Source organism: Leucopleurus acutus (genome assembly GCF_964270905.1).
Source record: "Leucopleurus acutus genome assembly, chromosome: 3".
Taxonomy (NCBI): domain Eukaryota; kingdom Metazoa; phylum Chordata; class Mammalia; order Artiodactyla; family Delphinidae; genus Leucopleurus; species Leucopleurus acutus.
The window spans coordinates 128,029,642-128,047,072 of NC_139145.1; the positions used below are offsets into that span (position 1 = coordinate 128,029,642).

The following is a 17,431-nucleotide window of genomic DNA, read 5'->3' on the forward strand; positions in this document are numbered from 1 at the left end:
GTAAAGAATAGTCTGAAATTAAAGTTTTCATTGTGTGCAGGATAAAAGAGAAATGAGTCTGAGAGAGACCTCAAAGACAATCAAAGGAGTCTATCTTAACATGTGTTCCAACTTACCTACATGAACTAACACTTTTACACTTTGTGTTTCTTAGATATTGTAACATTTTAATTAAACTAATTTTAAAAACATTTCTTCAGAGAGATCAACATGAATTTCAAAACTCTGATAATCATCGTGGGCAAGCTCTCCTGGTGCAGTATAAAAAGTACTTCACTCTCTCTTAGCCTGAGTATTTCAATCTTTTATACTTTTCAAAACTAAATGTCTTTTGGCCATAGATTGTGTGTGTTTAGGGGGAGGGAGATTTCAGAAAAATTTTGCAAAGGGCCAGGCAACATATTTTGTAAATACAGCTGGTAACCAGTGTTGATATGACAAACACAAAGAACTGGACAAAGTAATGATTGTTGGGGATATCACATTCCAATCCCATCTGAGCTCCCCCTTCCTTGGTTCCAGTGGTAACTTTGGAATTTTCTTTCATCATATAAATGATAATGTTAACATTTTTAATACTTCCAATATAGAGGATATCAAAAATTACAACAAACACTCGCTCCAATCTCCAGCCCACTTCAACAACAACTGATAATTTTAAGCTGTACCCTAGATGTGTGTAAAATCATCCAAGGAATAAAACAAAAACATAAGCAAAAAAACACAACTAAAACTACTTCTCTCTGAATAAGATATAAAATTCCAGAGTAAAAACAAAACAATCCTAACAAAGAAAAATTAAAAGATTTACACCTACAGAAGAAAAAGAAGTGCACGGATTAATCAGAAAAAGCATACATATGTCTTTCTTTTGATCAGGGCCTATGCACCTTACAACCCTTTTGCAATTACTACTACTAAGTAATGCTTATTTAAAATTTGAAAGATTAATAAAGTGAGATAAAGAGGAGTTAAATGTGTCCTGTCAGTTGACAGCTCATCGAATGTTATTTACAGAATTTGAAAAATCCAGTTCTGTTTTTTTCCTTAGCTTTCATTGGAGTGTAGTTGTTTTTTTTTTAAGATTTTTTTTGATGTGGACCATTTTTAAAGTCTTTACTGAACTTGTTACAATATTGCTTCTGTTTTACGTTTTGGTTTTTTGGCCAAGAGGCATGTGGGATCTCAGCTCCCCAACCAGGGATTGAACCCACACCCCCTGCATTGGAAGGCGAAGTCTTAACCACTGGACCACCAGAGCAGTCCCCAGGAGTTCTGTTTGATCGCTTTAAATACATATCATGTCCTGATGTACAAATTATTACAATTAAACTGTTTTATAGTGCTTTCACACTCTGTCAGGCCCTGCTTTCAGTGCTTTACAGAAATTAACTAGTTTAATCTTTTCAACAACTCTGAGAGACAGGTCCTCAACCGAGCCCCATTCCATAGTCAAGTCAATGCCTAAGGTCTCCCAGCTGGGACCTCCTGCCAGGATTCAAACATAGGCAGTCTACCCCCCCAGAGCCCTTACTATCACAATTAAAATGCTCTTTCACAAAATGAAATATCTGGCTAACTTGCATTTTAGATAATTCCGACATACGACATAACTCAAACAGTAAAAAAAAAAAACCTCCCCTTTAAAAAATTAACCAACCTAAGAAACTTGAAAAAAATTTTATTTCTTACAACATTCAACGGGTGGGGGTGGGGGGATGCCTAACATTTCTCACAGATCAGCTATTAAATATTTCACATGAGTGGTGAGTAAAGCCATCACCATGGCTCTAATTTTAAAAGTTCTCTCCCCAAAGAGCATAAAACCTAGTGACATCATCACCAAGAATCCCATTCCAATGGAAACAGACTCCTTCACACATTTACCTTTTTTTTGAGTTCGGAACATTTCCAGCTGTTTCTGTTGCTGCCGTCTTAACGTGTTAACAATAGCTATTGCTAGTCTCAGTGCTTCTCTGGGGTACCCATGAGAACGTAATGCATCCACTCGTGCACAGGCTGTAGGAACATGTTCTAAAACAGAAAGTTAAGGGGGGAAGGTTGCCATTATCAGATATATCTATAAAAACAGGATTTAATAGTAAGATGTTTTCCCCTGAAATACTATTAAAAAGACACAAGAAACCATTTCTGAACTTGGATTTGAATGAAAACTCCTATTGCCAAGCATTCATCCATCTCCCATTGAATCCCTCAACTCTCCTCCTCCCACTCCAATAATGCTATAGAAACTAAACAAAGAAGTAAGTCATGGAAATGTCTTTCCGGTTTGGCCACTTACCATGCCAGAGGGGCCACCCGCGGGAGTCAAAGAGGGAGTTTTCAGCGTCGTCATGGTAACAGTAGTTGGTGTACAGGTCACTGCTGATAATGTGCTGCAAGTGGCTGTCCTGCCAGTGGAGATCGCACGCCTCGATGGCTCGGGTGAACACTGTCCGATGTGGCCTGTTCGATGAATCTGTTTTTTCCACAATTCAGAAAGCCGTGTCAGCTATTGTTCACATGTGAATAAATCAGTCATACCATACCATTCTGTGGCCAGATGTTCATGAACACACCCACACACATTGTCCTGCACCCCCTAAGCAGAAGGATGAAGGGTGAATATTCTCATGTCCTAAGTACTAGGAGGCAAATCAGACCAAAGAGCCACCATTCACTCACTTGTTTTATCAAACACAAACACTCTGCAGCCATCAGAGCTAAGGTTAAAGGCATCCTGCATAAAGAACCGTCAAGTCTAGTTTCCATGCCAAATACACTGAAAGGAGGCACTCGGCACAAAAATCACATGAAAACTCACTGCTCCCCACTTCTGAGGTGCTGTGGTGAACTGCCCTGATGGGATCAACAGCTCTCACAAACACTATGCAAGAGATGAGACACCAGCCATGGAACCTTTCAGGAAGATGCAATCAGCCTTTAAAAATACGCAGAAGGGTTGTGCTTTTGGTTGTATTTTTTAACTATATTGTGCGGTTTTGCACAATTAAAACTATTATGCTTCTTGGGATATAATGATTAAATGTCACTTTATATCCCAAAGGGCATAAATGCATATATTTAACATTTCACAAAGCCACACAACATAGCTACAAAACAAACCAGCGCACTTACCTTGCCCCTACAGGCTGCCTCCTGACTCTTGTGCAGGTTCCATGACTGGTGTGATGTCCCCAGCATAGTGTATGCCAGGGCATCACAAAAGAGCAGAAGCACACACTCCGAAGAGGGTTCAAGTTTCAGGACCTGACAGAGAAAAGAAATGTTTGGGGAATAAAGGATATTTTTACCCCAACCTCTGGGATTATTCAGTTCTTCTGGAAAAAATCGTTCAAATTCTACCTGCACTCCCACCCCTTAGGTCCCCAACTCCAGACTTACCTTAAACTGTGGCAGAAACCTTAGAAAGAGCCTCAGCTCTTCAGGGTAACAAACTATTTTTATTTATGTGTGCTTTATTTAGCTCAAGTATCACCCCTCACTGTCCTGAGGCTTAACTAAATGAGAAGGAAAATCTGGAGCTTCCTTAGTTGGTAAAGTTTCATCTTCCTCTCCCTGGAGCTTTGGCTAAGCACAGACATAAAGGAAATCATAAAAATCAAAATACAACTGAATCAAGAAGAGCTCTGAAAACTCATCTAGACCAACCCCTCTATTCTGCTGATGGAACTGAAAATTGAGAGAAGTAAAGTGACTTGCCAAGGTCACACGGCCAGGCAATGGCAGTCAAGATCAAAACACAGATAACCTCACTCCAAATTCAGCTACTTAGGCTGTTCTGAAAGGCTTCTGAATGGTCTTTAACAGAAAGAGACATTACTTCAGCTTGGTCTCAGGTGGACTTAGACATCTGTATTTGAATGGCAGACATATCAAAATGCATGGATGACATAATTTGAGAGGCCTAAACACTGATGTATCTGTTCTGGCCCCTGCCCAGACTCCTTGTTAGCAGCAGACGGAGGGACACTTTGCAAAGGGGAAGAGTTGGCCCTACATTTAATAGCCTTTGGAACCTACCACGGCTTTTTGCAGAGCAGAATAAATCTACCCCTACTCAACAAGAAACTGGTTCCATGACTTCGTATAGTCAATCAATCAAATATTCCAAAGTCCAAATCTCACACGAGTATTTTTAAATGGCTTTCTAATTTCATTTATTTTGTTTAACTCAGATCATAGAAACAGAATTTAAAATTAAAAGGAGACTTTAGAAAGCAACGTATTATTATACACTTATTAAAAGAATGAGAGTTCTGTCTGTTTGACCCACTGTGGTATCAATAATAAAAGCAAGCTGTGGGTATGATTCCATTGAAAAAATTAAAATCTTAACTTTTCATGTTTGTATGTGACTGTAAGAGCATAGCGCAACATACAGGACATACACCAGGACAGCGGTTAGCTCTAAGAGTCTGATACAACCAACTGTAACAAAAAAGACTAAATACTATTGGTATTTAAACGAAAATGTAAGATATAAAGCTCTATAATAGCATGGAAACAAAAAAAAATACGTACCTAGACAATGACTAAAAAGATGTACAAACAAAAATTGATTAAGTATCAAAATTATGGTCAATTTTTATCTTAGATATCTGTGTTTTTTTGACTTTCGCAATAACAGAAAAAAGAAACATGATCTTAACCAAATTGTTGAAACGATAAACACAGGGACTTCCCTGGTGGTGCAGTGGTTAAGAATCTGCCTGCCAGTGCAGGGGACGTGGGTTCAAGCCCTGGTCCAGGAAGATCCCACATGCTGTGGAGCAACTAAGCCTGTGCGTCACAACTATTGAGCCTACGCTCTAGATCCCGTGAGCCACAACTACTGAAGCCCATATGCCTAGAGCCTGTGCTCCGCAACAAGAGAAGCCACTGCAATGAGAAGCCCGCGCACCACAATGAAGAGTAGCTCCTGCTCACCACAGCTAGAGAGAAAGCCCATGCACAGCAACGAAGACCCAACGCAGCCAAAATAAATAAATAAATAACCGATAAACACTAATTTGTAAAAAATTTTAAAGTATAAAATATTCGTTTTTTAACCAAAAAAGTTTTAAAAAGGCTCTCATTCAGGTATATTTAAAAAACAAACACACTGCTCTTTCTAAGGGTGTGGATTCTAATGTTGTCAGTTAATTCTAACAAATAATCTCAGCGAAGACAGGGCCTGATTTGTGCTTCACTTTCACTCTGATGTGCAAACACATGCAATTCTGCCCATGGTCTGTACCACATGCACTCGCTGCCCAGCGGCATGGCTGCTGGGCTCTGCTGTCACCAAAGGCTCTCCCTTTGCCAGCCCGCTCAGCCCTCCAGCAGAAGTACTGCAGGCTGAGCACCCGAGCCCCTCTGTAGGGATGTCTCTTCCGACAGCCCCTCTGGAGAATGTGGGTGTTCTGCTAAAAGGAGGAGCCCTGGTGCCTTTAGGCACAACCGCTATAAATATTGCCCTTAGAAACTAGTCCTGACTTCATATCCCTGGGCCAAACCATAAATGAAATGAACTCTTTTTTTCCGGAGGCTGGACCACTTCCTAAGAGTTTTCTAAAGCCTCTGAAATATTCATATTTAACCAAGGGGAAAGCAACCAAATGGAAAGTAAAAAAGTAAACTGTAAAATGCTAGGATGGCAGTCACAAAAAAGCAGATGGGGAGTGAAACACAGAGAATACTCCAAATATAATAAAGTTAAAAAAAATTTATTGCCTATGGAGACGCAAGCATACCTTTTTCTAGCAATAGAAGAGAATAAATGTTGAATTGTTAAACTTGAAAATTCTGAGCTTCTGGAAAAAAACTTGGGGTATGAGGAAGGGGTAGATTTATTTTCTTTGAAGTTATTAAATAAAATCATCATGGGCAATAAAGATATGACAGATTTCAAATACTGAATTCCCAAGGCAAATATCTCTAGACAAAGGAGAGCCAGACAATCATCTTTCCCAAGGCCTGAAACTTCTTTTTGATTGGACAAGTCCCTATGGAGTAATACATATTATTTTCTCTCTTTGTAGAGACTGAAAATACTATGCTAACATCACATTTCATTCTCAGCACATTGTCCAGCTCTTTCTAGGAGTACCAACTCCAGATGGGGCCAGAAAACAGAATGACAGTCTCGATTCCTGAATCCTTCTGATGTCATTTAACTCCCACCTTGCATCTATCATAATTTTAAAGTCTTCCAAGTTTTCTCAAAAAAGGGGGAGCAGCAGCACAAACTTACACAAGAAGAGTGACAGAGTTAGTGAATGAAATTTTTATTTGCAAGAGTTAACTACTTTAAAGATTTGGTTCTGAAAGAGAGGAGGAAATTCTGTGGTAGCTAGCAGGGACGATGGGGGCAAGGAAAGATTTTTTAAGATGAGAGAGACTTGAGCTAAATGGGTGGGTCCAATAGAGAGGGAGAAGCTTAAAAACAACAACAACAAACAAAAACCAATACAGAAATGAGAGACTGAGATTCTTAAGAGGCTATCTGAAAATGTCTGGGAGCATTTCTTAGTTGTCCAAAGACCGGAGGGCACTATTAGCCTACAGTAGGTGGGAACAAGTATGCTAGACAGTCCTTCACAATAAAGAATTTTCCTGGTCTGAATGCCAGCAGCACCCCATGCTCCTGCAGCCCCAGTCATTAAATGTTTACTTGCTATATTCTAAAACTAAGAATTTTTTAACTGATTAAATTGTATAGTAGCTCAAATATGAACTGACCAACAGATATAAAAACACACAGCTCCTCAAGCCTCTCAATATTTTGTTTTACAATATACTACCCACCCATTCCATGATTTTTTAAAATATATTCAAACTAAATAATTAATAGGCAATTTTAACACATACTAGTAGTATATATAAGTATTATATCCATCTGTATTCTGAGAATATGAAAAAAAGTTATAGAAAGGTCTCACATAAAACTTAAAACACACACACACACACACACACACACACACACTCATATCAAAACATATTTTAAGTCTGTGAGTTATATAGTAAGTTCTTAAGTGAGTAAAATAATTTTCCCAAATCTATTGTAAGTCAGTGTTATAAACATAGATGCACAATTAGGTAGATACAAAGTGAGCAGATTACCACTGTGTACTCACCTTGGTTAGCATTCGCACCCTGAGGCAGAGCATTGGTTAAGTTAGGTAATTCACTGCCATGATTTCCATCTTCCCATGGACAGACATCAACACCATTCCACTTTTTCAACTGTTTTAGCCAGCTGGCCTTCTGCTCCAACTTGCAGTGGGGATTTAAAACTATACACATCCACAGAGCACCTAATTTAAAGGGAGAGAGGAAAGCAAATTTTTTAAAAGTTTACAAGTGTCCAATCCTAATAGCTAATGATAAACCATTTCAAAATGGACCGAAGTCTGCAGTTTTATAATGCAATTCTCCCTTGTCCAAGCAACAAATCTCACATAGAGGTTAATGTAAAGAGGACAAAAGAGCACAAATTTGAACCAAAGAATCCAAACACTGTTACATATAAAGATGAAAGATATTTCAAATGGTAATTGTAATCACTTTCCTACTTGTGTGACATTTTGGGCAAAAGTCAATAAAGAATACAACCTTAAGGACCAATTTGTTACTTTAATTTACAAGCAGATTTTATTCATGGATGCTGCAACAAACCACTCTAAATTGTTCTTCTGTGCAAAAATTAAATTTACTTTTAAGAGTATCTTTTTAAAATAAAATCATAAAGGCATAACAATGGACATGAATAAACTATTTCCCAGTCTCCTTATAAGCATTTCAAACTTTATTATGCTCGTTAATTAGTATGCATATCCATATATCAACAGATCTTTTAAAAATAAAATTTACTTAAACATGCTTCCCTAAATGATTTAACTAGGAATTAACCTTTATATAAATGAAATTACTAAATTTATGTCTTTTTGTGAATGAAATCACTAAACGTTTATCAAAAGTTCACTTGCTTTAAAATGAAAAGACAACCTGTGGACTCGGAGAAAATATTTCAAGACAATGTGACAGACGAGGGCTTAATTTCCAAAATACACAAATGTCTCATACAGCTCAATATCCAAAAAAACCCCACAAAAAACAAACCAATCAAAAAAGGGGCAGAAGACCTAAATAGACATTTCTGCAAAGAAAACATACAGATGGCCAACAGGCACATGAAGAGATGCTCAACATCACTAATCATCAGAGAAATGCAAATTAAAACTACAATGAAGTATCACCTCACACTGGTCAGAATGCCCATCATCAAAAAGTCTACAAATAATAAATGCTGGAGAAGGTGTGGAGAAAAGGGAACCCTCCTACACTGTTGGTGAGAATGTAAATTGGTACAGCCACATATGGAGAACAGTATGGAGGTTCCTTAAAAAACTAAAAATGGAGTTACCATATGATCCAGCAATCCCACTCCGGGGCATATATCTGGAAAAGACGACAACTCAGATTCAAAAAGATACATGCACCCCAATGTTCACAGCAGCACTATTTACAATGGCCAAGACATGGAAGCAACCTAAGTGTCCACCAACCGATGAGTGGATAAAGATGTGGTATGTACATACATACAAACATACACACACAATGGAATATTACTCAGCCATAAAAAAGAATGAAATAATGCCATTTGCAGCAACATGGATGGACCTAGAGTTTATCATACTAAGTGAAGTTAAGTCAGAAAGAGAAAGACACAATGTTATATGATATCACATGTGGGATCTGCAAGTAGTACAAATGAACTTATTTACAAAACAAACAGATTCACAGACATAGAAAACTTATGATTACCAAAGGGAAAAGGGAGGGAGGGATAAATTAGGAATATGGGACTAACAGACTACCATATATAAAATAAACAACACGGATTTACTGTATAGCACAGGGAACTACAGTCAATATCTTGTAAACACCTTTAATAGAAAAGAATCAAATATGTATATATATTTTTGATTCTATATATATATATAACCAAATCACTTTGCTGTACACCTGAAACTTACACAATATTTTAAATCAACTATACTTCAATTAAAAAGTTCACTTGTTTTTCAAAGGAAAAGCCCTAATGAATTTAGAAGGTATAACTCATAATTTGAAAAATTAAGGTACTGATAAAATGTATCATTCCTTTCTACATTTTTCAAAAAGATAGCTAATTCAAGCAAATATTCCACAAGTTTTAGAAGTTCAAGTTTGGAAATTCCCTGGTGGTCCAGTGGTCAGGACTCCATGCTTCCACTGCAGGGGGCATGGGTAAGATCCTGCAGGCTTTGCCATGTGGCCAAAAAAAAAAGTTTTTACTTTACCAATTTCAAAACAAGACAGATACCAGTACTTCAAAGCCATTCACAACACTCTTTCTTTGAAAAGGTTTGTATGTGTATCTGTGTTTATTTTAATCAGTTGTGTTAACCAAGTGAATAATACAGGTAAGAATGGTCTGTTTATGTTTTGTTTGTCCAAAAGTGATGCTTTACATTCTTCCACATTTAAAATTAGCAAACTTCTTCAATTAGAGAATCTGTTATTTTAAATATCAAATAATGTTTACCAACAGAAAATAAACATAGCCACAACCTAAGCCACAGATATTTATAATTCACATTTCTATATTTTCAAATGCCAATTAGAAACAAAAATGTGATAGATCAAGATGGAGTAAAGCCCACTAGGGCTTATCTCTCCCCATAATTACAACTAAAAACTGGGCAAAATACAAAAAGCAGCAATCTGAGAACTCTGAAAAGTAAACAACAGCAAGCGGTTTGTGGAAATAAAACTTGAAGAAATTTAAGTCATATGGGGGTGACTTCCTGTTACTTTCCCCCCTCTTTTCTCTCCTGGCTTGCACATAAGATTAGCCCCATTTGGGGAACTATGTAGAAGGCATATTAGAGCAACAACTTGAGAGAAACCTCATCTACCTGGTGAGAGGATTGGGAAAAGGGAACCGCCTGCCACTCAGAAGCTAGAGAGGGAGATCCCTGGATATTCTGTACAAAAATAGGCACAAATACTGGTCACACCTCACGTGCATGAGACTGCCCCAACGCAGCACAGCAAAGGTTTTGAAAACTTTACTGACATCACCCAAAGAAGGTAAAACAGAACTCAAAGTCTGAGTATGTACTAGTGAATGTATGCTTTAAAAAAACAAAAATTTCTCCGGAGGATTATAATAGGACCCAGACTCTTACAATTCAGTATTTAAAATGTTCAGGATCCAAAATTACTTGGCTTACAAAGAAAAAGAGAAATGTGATCAATTCTCAAGGGAAAAAACAATGAACCAGATTTTAGAATTATCAATCAGAGACTTTATGCAACTGTTATAACTATGTTCCACCAGATGAAGATAAACACTATTGACAGAAGTGAATATGAACTATAAAAAAAGAACTAAATAGAAATGTTAGAATTGAAAAAACAATATCGGAAATAAAAAATTCACTAGATAGGATTAATAGTAGAATGGATATGACAGAGGTAAAAGTCAGTAAATTTGAAGACAGAAATGATCTCATCTGAAGAAGAGAGAGAAACAATCAGAAGAAAATGAACAGAGCCTTAAGACAGGTGGGAAAATATCAAAAGTAACATCTGTATCATTGGAGATCCAAAGAAGATGAGAAATAGCTACAGAAAAACTCAAAAGAAATAATTACTGAAAACTTCCCAAAATTGAAGATATGAATTTACAGATCAAAGAAGCTGAGCTAACCAAAAAATCCATGCCCAGTGATAATGAAATCACTGAAAACCAAAGAGAAAAAAAAATATATTGAAAACAGTCAGAGAAAAATGAAATGCCGTATAAAGGAGAATGACTCAAATAATTATTCTTGTCAGAAATTATACAGGACAGAAGACAGTGGAGCGATGTCTTTAAAGTGTTAAAAGAAATGGAAATATCAACCCAGAGTTGGCAAAATATCATTCATGAATGATGGTGAAATGAAGGCTTTCTCAGATCAGGAAAAACTAACAACATATATTGTTCAAGAGACCTGATGCTAAAGGAAGTTCTTCAGGCTGAAGAGAAATAATACCAGAGGGAAACTTGGAACTATATGAATAAAGGAAGAGGAACAGAAATAATAAATACCTAAGTAAATGTCATGGACTACTTTTGTCCTTCTAAGTTCTTTAAGGTAAGTATGACAACTGAAAGCAAAAACGTGAACATTGTCTTCTGGTATTTTAAACATATGTAGATGTTATACACATGAAAACTATAGCATAAAGGAGGGAGAGTAAAGGGACCTATATGGTTGTTAGATTCTACATTCTTTTTTAAGTGGCAAAGTATAAACTCAAAGTAGACTGTTTAAGGTTAGGTATATTTCTTGTAATACTGAAACCATTAAAAAAATACAAGGAGATACAAACAAAAAGGACAATAGATAAATTAAAATGAAATACTAAAAAAAATGTTTTAAAATAATCCAAAGAAGGAGAAAAGAAGGCAGGAGGGAGGGAACAAAGGAACAAAAACAGAGAGGATAAATAGGAAACAAATGATTAAATGGTAGACCTACATTGAACTACATCAATAATTATAGCAAATGTAAATCATCTAAACATACCAATTAGAAGAGATGGTGAAATCAGGTTGAAAAACAAGATCCAACTCTATGCTATGTACTAGAAACCCTCTCCAAATATAATGACATAGATAAATTAAATGGAAGAGGATGGAAAAAGATACACCATGCAAACACTTTCAAAACAAAGTTGGAGTGGCCATATTATTATCAGACAAAGTAGACTTTGGAACAAGAAATGCTACACCAGATAAAGTGAAACATAACATGATAAAAGGGTCAGTTCTACAAAAAACATAACAATCCTAAATGAGGATGCTGCACCTAACATTAAGACTTCAAAATATATGAAGCAAAAAGCGACAGAGCTGAAAGGAGAAACACACAAATCCAGTTACATTTGGAGATCTCAATACTTCTCTGTCAATAACTAACAGAACAAGTAGACAGAAAATTTGCAAGGATAAAGAATACCTAAAACAATACTATCAACCAACTTAATCTAACTGACATTCATAGAACACTCCACTTAGCATTAGTAGAAAAACAAAACAAAACAAAATCTTATACTTTCTAAAATGCACAAAGAACATTTACCAAGGTAGTCCATATTTCTGGGCCATAAAACAAACTTCGACAAATATTAAAGAAGTGAAGTCATACAAATTATATTCTCTAATGTAGTAGAATTAAATTAGAAATCAATAACAGGATGATATTTGGAAAATTCCCAAATATCTGGGAACTAACACAATTCCAAATAACTCATGAGTAAAAGAAGTCACAAAAGAAAACAGAAAATATTTTGTTCTGAATGAAAATGCAAATAAAATATATCAAAACTTGTGATCTACAGCTAAAAAGAGTTTAGAAATCTATAGTATTAAATGCTTGTATTGGAAAAGAAGGAAAGATTCAAATCAATAATCTAAATATCCACCTTAATAAGAAACTAGAAAAAGAATGAGACATCAAAGCCAAAGCAAGCAGAAAAAAGGAAATAACAGATCAGAAATCAATTAAATGGAAAACACCACCTAAGTTTTTTTTTAATGAAACCAAAAGCTAGTTCTTTTTTTTTTTTTTTTTTTTTTTTTTGCGGTACGTGGGCCTCTCACTACCGTGGCCTCTCCCATTGCGGAGCACAGGCTCCGGACACACAGGCCCAGCGGCCATGGCTCACGGTCCCAGCCGCTCCGCGGCATGTGGGATCTTCCCGGACTGGGGCACGAACCCATGTCCCCTGCATCAGCAGGCGGACTCTCAACCACTGCGCCACCAGGGAAGCCCAAGCTATTTCTTTAAAAAGATTAATAAAGCTATAATCAGTCTGACCAAAAAAAGACAGGACAAACTATGAGTATCAGGAATAAAAAAGGGCACATCATTATAGATCCTAGAGGCATTAAAAGGCTCATAAAGGAATACTATGAACAACTTATTCCCATAAATTCTACAGCTTAGATGAAATGGACAAATTCCTTGAAAAACCACAAACTACCACAGTTCTCTCAAGAAGAAATAATAACCTGAATAGCTTTAAATTTATCAAAGAAATGAAATCTGCAGTTAAAATCTCTAACAATGCATGTCCAGATGTTTACGTGAAAATTCTACCAAACAGTAAAGAAAGAAATAACACCAATTCCATACAATACCTTCCAGAAAAAAGAAGAAAGGGAAGGTTTTCAACTTATTTTATGAGGCCAGTATTACCCTGATAGCAAAACCAGACAAAAGACATTACAAGTAAATATAATTACATGTCAAAGTAAAACACCACAACAAAATATTAGTAAATCTAATTAAGAAATACATAAAAAAAGAAAACACACCACAACTAAATAGGGTTTATCCCAGGAATGCAAGGCCGGTTCAACATTAAAAAAGTGTAACTCACTATATAGCAGACTAAGGAAGAAGAACCATATGACCATTTCAACAGATGCAGAAAAAGCAACTGACAAAATTCAACATCCCTTCATAATAAATAAAAGTCTCAGCAAACTAGGAACAGAAGATAACTTACCTGATAAAGGTCATCTGCAAAAAAAAACCACCTACAGTTGATATGATAATGGCAAAAGACTGAATGTTTTTCCTCTAAGATAAAAACAAGGCAAAGATGTCTGCTCTATCACTCCTATTCAACATCACACTGGAAGTTCTAGCCAGGCCAATAAAGCAAGAAAAGGAGATTAATGACATAGATTTAAAAGGAAAAAATAAAATAGCCTCTATTTGTAGACAACTAACCTACAAAAAAGGTAAGTTTAGCAAGGTCATATGATACAGGTTCAAAGCAAGAAACCAACTGTATATCTACGTACTAAAATTGAACAATTACAGATCAAAATTTACCCCCCAAAAGCACCAATTATAATACTATCAAAAAACATGAAATACTTAAGTTATAAATCTAACAAAACATGTACGGAGTCTCTATGCTAAATACTACAAAACACTGACAAGAGAAATCAAAGACAATCTTAAAAAGCAGACTGGAATCCTCAATACTATTAAGGTATCAATTCTCCACAAATTGATCTATATATTCAACATAACCCTCCTCAAAACCCTAGCAGGCACTGGTGTACATACCGACAAAAATATAGAATGGCCAAACAATTTTAAAGAAGGAAAACGTTGGAAGGCTCCCCAGCACCTAATTTTGAGACTTTGTATAAAGTTAAGAGTAATCAAGACAGTGTATTGTGAAAGAACAGGTACATACACCATTGTATAGATTAGGGAGCTCAGACCTACATAGATATGGTCAATTCAAGGTTCAAAGCCATTCAATGTAGAAAAGATAAATCTTTTCAAAAGCTAATGCTACTACAATTGGATATTCATATAAAATGAATTTAAATCTACAACACACAGTTTATTAAAAATTAACTCAGCTAACTTATTAGAAACTAACTCAAAATGGATCACAGACCTAGATATAAAACCTAAAACCAAAAAACTTCTGGAAAACATCTTTGTGACCTTGGGTTAGGCAGAGATAATCTTAGATACAATATCAAAAGCATAATCCATAAAAGATAAAATTTATCAAGTGGACTTCATCAACATTAAAATCTTTTGTGCTGCAAAAAAAAAACAATATAAAGAGAATGAAAAGACAAGCCACAGATTGGGAGAAAATATGTGCAAATCAGACATCTGACAAAGGACTTGTATCTAGAATATGTAAAATCCTCCCAAAATTCATCAAGAAAACAAATAACCCTATTACAAATGGGCAAAAAATTTGGAAAAGACACTTCACTCAAGAAGATATACAGATGGCAAACTGCTGATGAAAACATGCTGAACATCATTAATCATTATGAAATGTAAACTGTTTGCAAATGACATGATACTATACATAAAAAATCCTAAGGACACCACCAGAAAACTACTAGAGCTTATCAATGAATTCAGAAAAGTTGCAGGATACAAAATTAATAAACAGAAACCTGTTGCATCTCTATACACTAACAACGAACTATCAGAAAGAGAAATTAAGGAAATAATCTCATATACCATCACATCAAAAAGAATAAAATACCTAGGAATAAACCTACCTCAAGAGGTAAAAGACCTGTAGTTGGAAAAACTGTAAGATGCTAATGAAAGTAAATGAAGATGACACAAGCAGATGGAAAAATACACTGTGTTCTTGGATTGGAAGAATTAATATTGTTAAAATGACCATATTACCGAAGGCAATCTACAGATTCAATGCAATCCCTATCACAATACCAATGGCATTTGTATGGAAACACAAAAGACTCCAAATAGCCAACACAATCTTGAGAAAGAATAGAGCTAGAGGAATCACACTCCCTGACTTCAGACTATTCTACAAAGCTACAGTAATAAAAACAGCATGGTACTGGTACAAAAACCAGACACATAGATCAATGGCACAGAATATAGAGTCCAGACATAAACCCATGCACTTATGGTCAATCACTCTGCGACAAAGAATATACAATGGAGAAAAGACAGTCTCTTCAATAAGTGGTGCTTGGAAACTAGACAGCTACATGTAAAAGAATGAAATCAGAACATTCTATAACACCATACACACAAATAAACTCAAAATGGATTAAAGACCTAAATGTAAGACCGGAAACCATGAAACTCCTAGAGGAAAATATGGGCAGAACACTCCTTGACATAAATCATAGCAATATTTTTTGGGATCTGTCTCCTAAAGCAAAGGAAATAAAAGGAAAAATAACAAATAGGACCTAATTAAACTGCAAAGCTTTTTGCACAGCAAAGGAAACCACTGACAAAACAAGAAGAAAATCAAAATAACAAACAACCCAATTAAAAAATGGGCAGAACTGAATAGGCATTTTTCCAAAGGCATGCAGATAGCCAACAAGGCATATGAAAAGATGCTCAATAGTACTAATCATCAGAGAAATGCAAATCAAAACTACAATGAGATATCATCTCATACCTGTCAGAGGGGCTGTCATCGAAAAGAACACAAATAACAAATGTGGCGAGGATGTAGAGAAAGGGAAACCCTCATACACTGTTGCTGGGAATATAAATTGGTGCAGCCACTATGGAAAATAGTATGCAGGTTTCTCAAAAAAACTAAAAATAGAACGACCATATGATCCATCAATTCTACTCCTGGGTATACATCTGAAAAAAACAAAAACACTAATTCAAAAAGACACATGTACCCCAATATTCATAGCAGCATTATCTACAACTGCCAAGGTATGGAAGCAACTTAAGTATCCATGAACAGAAGAATGGATAAAAAAGATGTAGTGTATATACACAGAATGGAATACTACTCAGCCATACAAAAGAATGAAATAATGCCACTTGCAGTAACATGGATGGACTTGGAGGGTATCATGTCAAGTGAAATAAGTCAGACAGAGAAGGACAAATATTGTATGATATCACTTATATGTGGACTCTAAAAAATACAACAAACTAATGAATATAATAAAAAAAGAAGCACACTCACAGATACAGAGAACAAACTAGTAGTTACCAGTGGGGAGAGGGAAGGGGGAAGGGGCAATATAGGAATAGAGGAGTAAAAGGTACAAACTATTATGACAAAAACAAGCTACAAGGATATATTGTACAACACAGGGAATATAGCCAATATTTTATAAATAACTATAAATGGACTATTTATAACCTTTAAAAATTGTGAATCACTATATTGTACGCCTATAACTTATGTAATATTGTACATCAACTATACTTCAATTAAGAAAAAAACCATACGAGGTACCACGACACACCTATTATAAGGGTTAATATTAGAAAAAGAAATTTAAAACCTGAAAATGCTGCTGGCAATCAGAATGCTCATAATTGCTGCTGCAAGTGCAAAATGATATAGCTACCTTGGAATATGGTTCAGCAGTTTCTCAAGAAGTTAAACATTTACCTTATGACCCAACAATCCTACCTCTTGGGATTTGCCCAAGAGAAATGAAAACTTAGGTTCACATAAAAACTTTAAAAGAATGTTTATAGCAGTTTTATTCGTAAATGCAAAAGCCATCCAACCTGAATGTCCTTCAACTGGTGAATGGATGAACAAAATTGGTGCATTCATATAATATACTACTTAGCAATAAGAAACAGACCACTGAAATACACATAATATCGCAAATGCATTATACTAAGTGAAGGAAGCCAGAATCAAAAGGGTATATATGTGTACACACACACTTTATTATTCCATTTATGTGACATTTTGGAAAAGGCAAAACTAAATGGATTGAGAATAGACTACCAATGCTAGGGACAGGGAGTAGGTGATGAATTGATTATAAAGGGACTGTGAGGGAATTTTTGGA

General features: G+C 35.8%; 1 protein-coding gene across 1 annotated transcript in view; it reads right to left on the bottom strand.

Annotated features, from left to right (window-relative positions):
* The window catches only part of ZSWIM6 (zinc finger SWIM-type containing 6), a gene marked incomplete at its 3' end in the record, with an annotated part of 203,647 nt that overhangs the window by 15,633 nt on the left and 170,583 nt on the right, over nucleotides 1-17,431 (bottom strand). The window contains exons 5-7 of the mRNA XM_082837232.1: nucleotides 7,140-7,319; nucleotides 2,303-2,479; nucleotides 1,888-2,034 (exon numbers count right to left, since the gene is read on the bottom strand). Of these exons, the coding sequence (XP_082693358.1) occupies nucleotides 1,888-2,034; nucleotides 2,303-2,479; nucleotides 7,140-7,319 (504 nt within the window). The remainder of the gene's footprint in view (nucleotides 1-1,887; nucleotides 2,035-2,302; nucleotides 2,480-7,139; nucleotides 7,320-17,431) is intronic.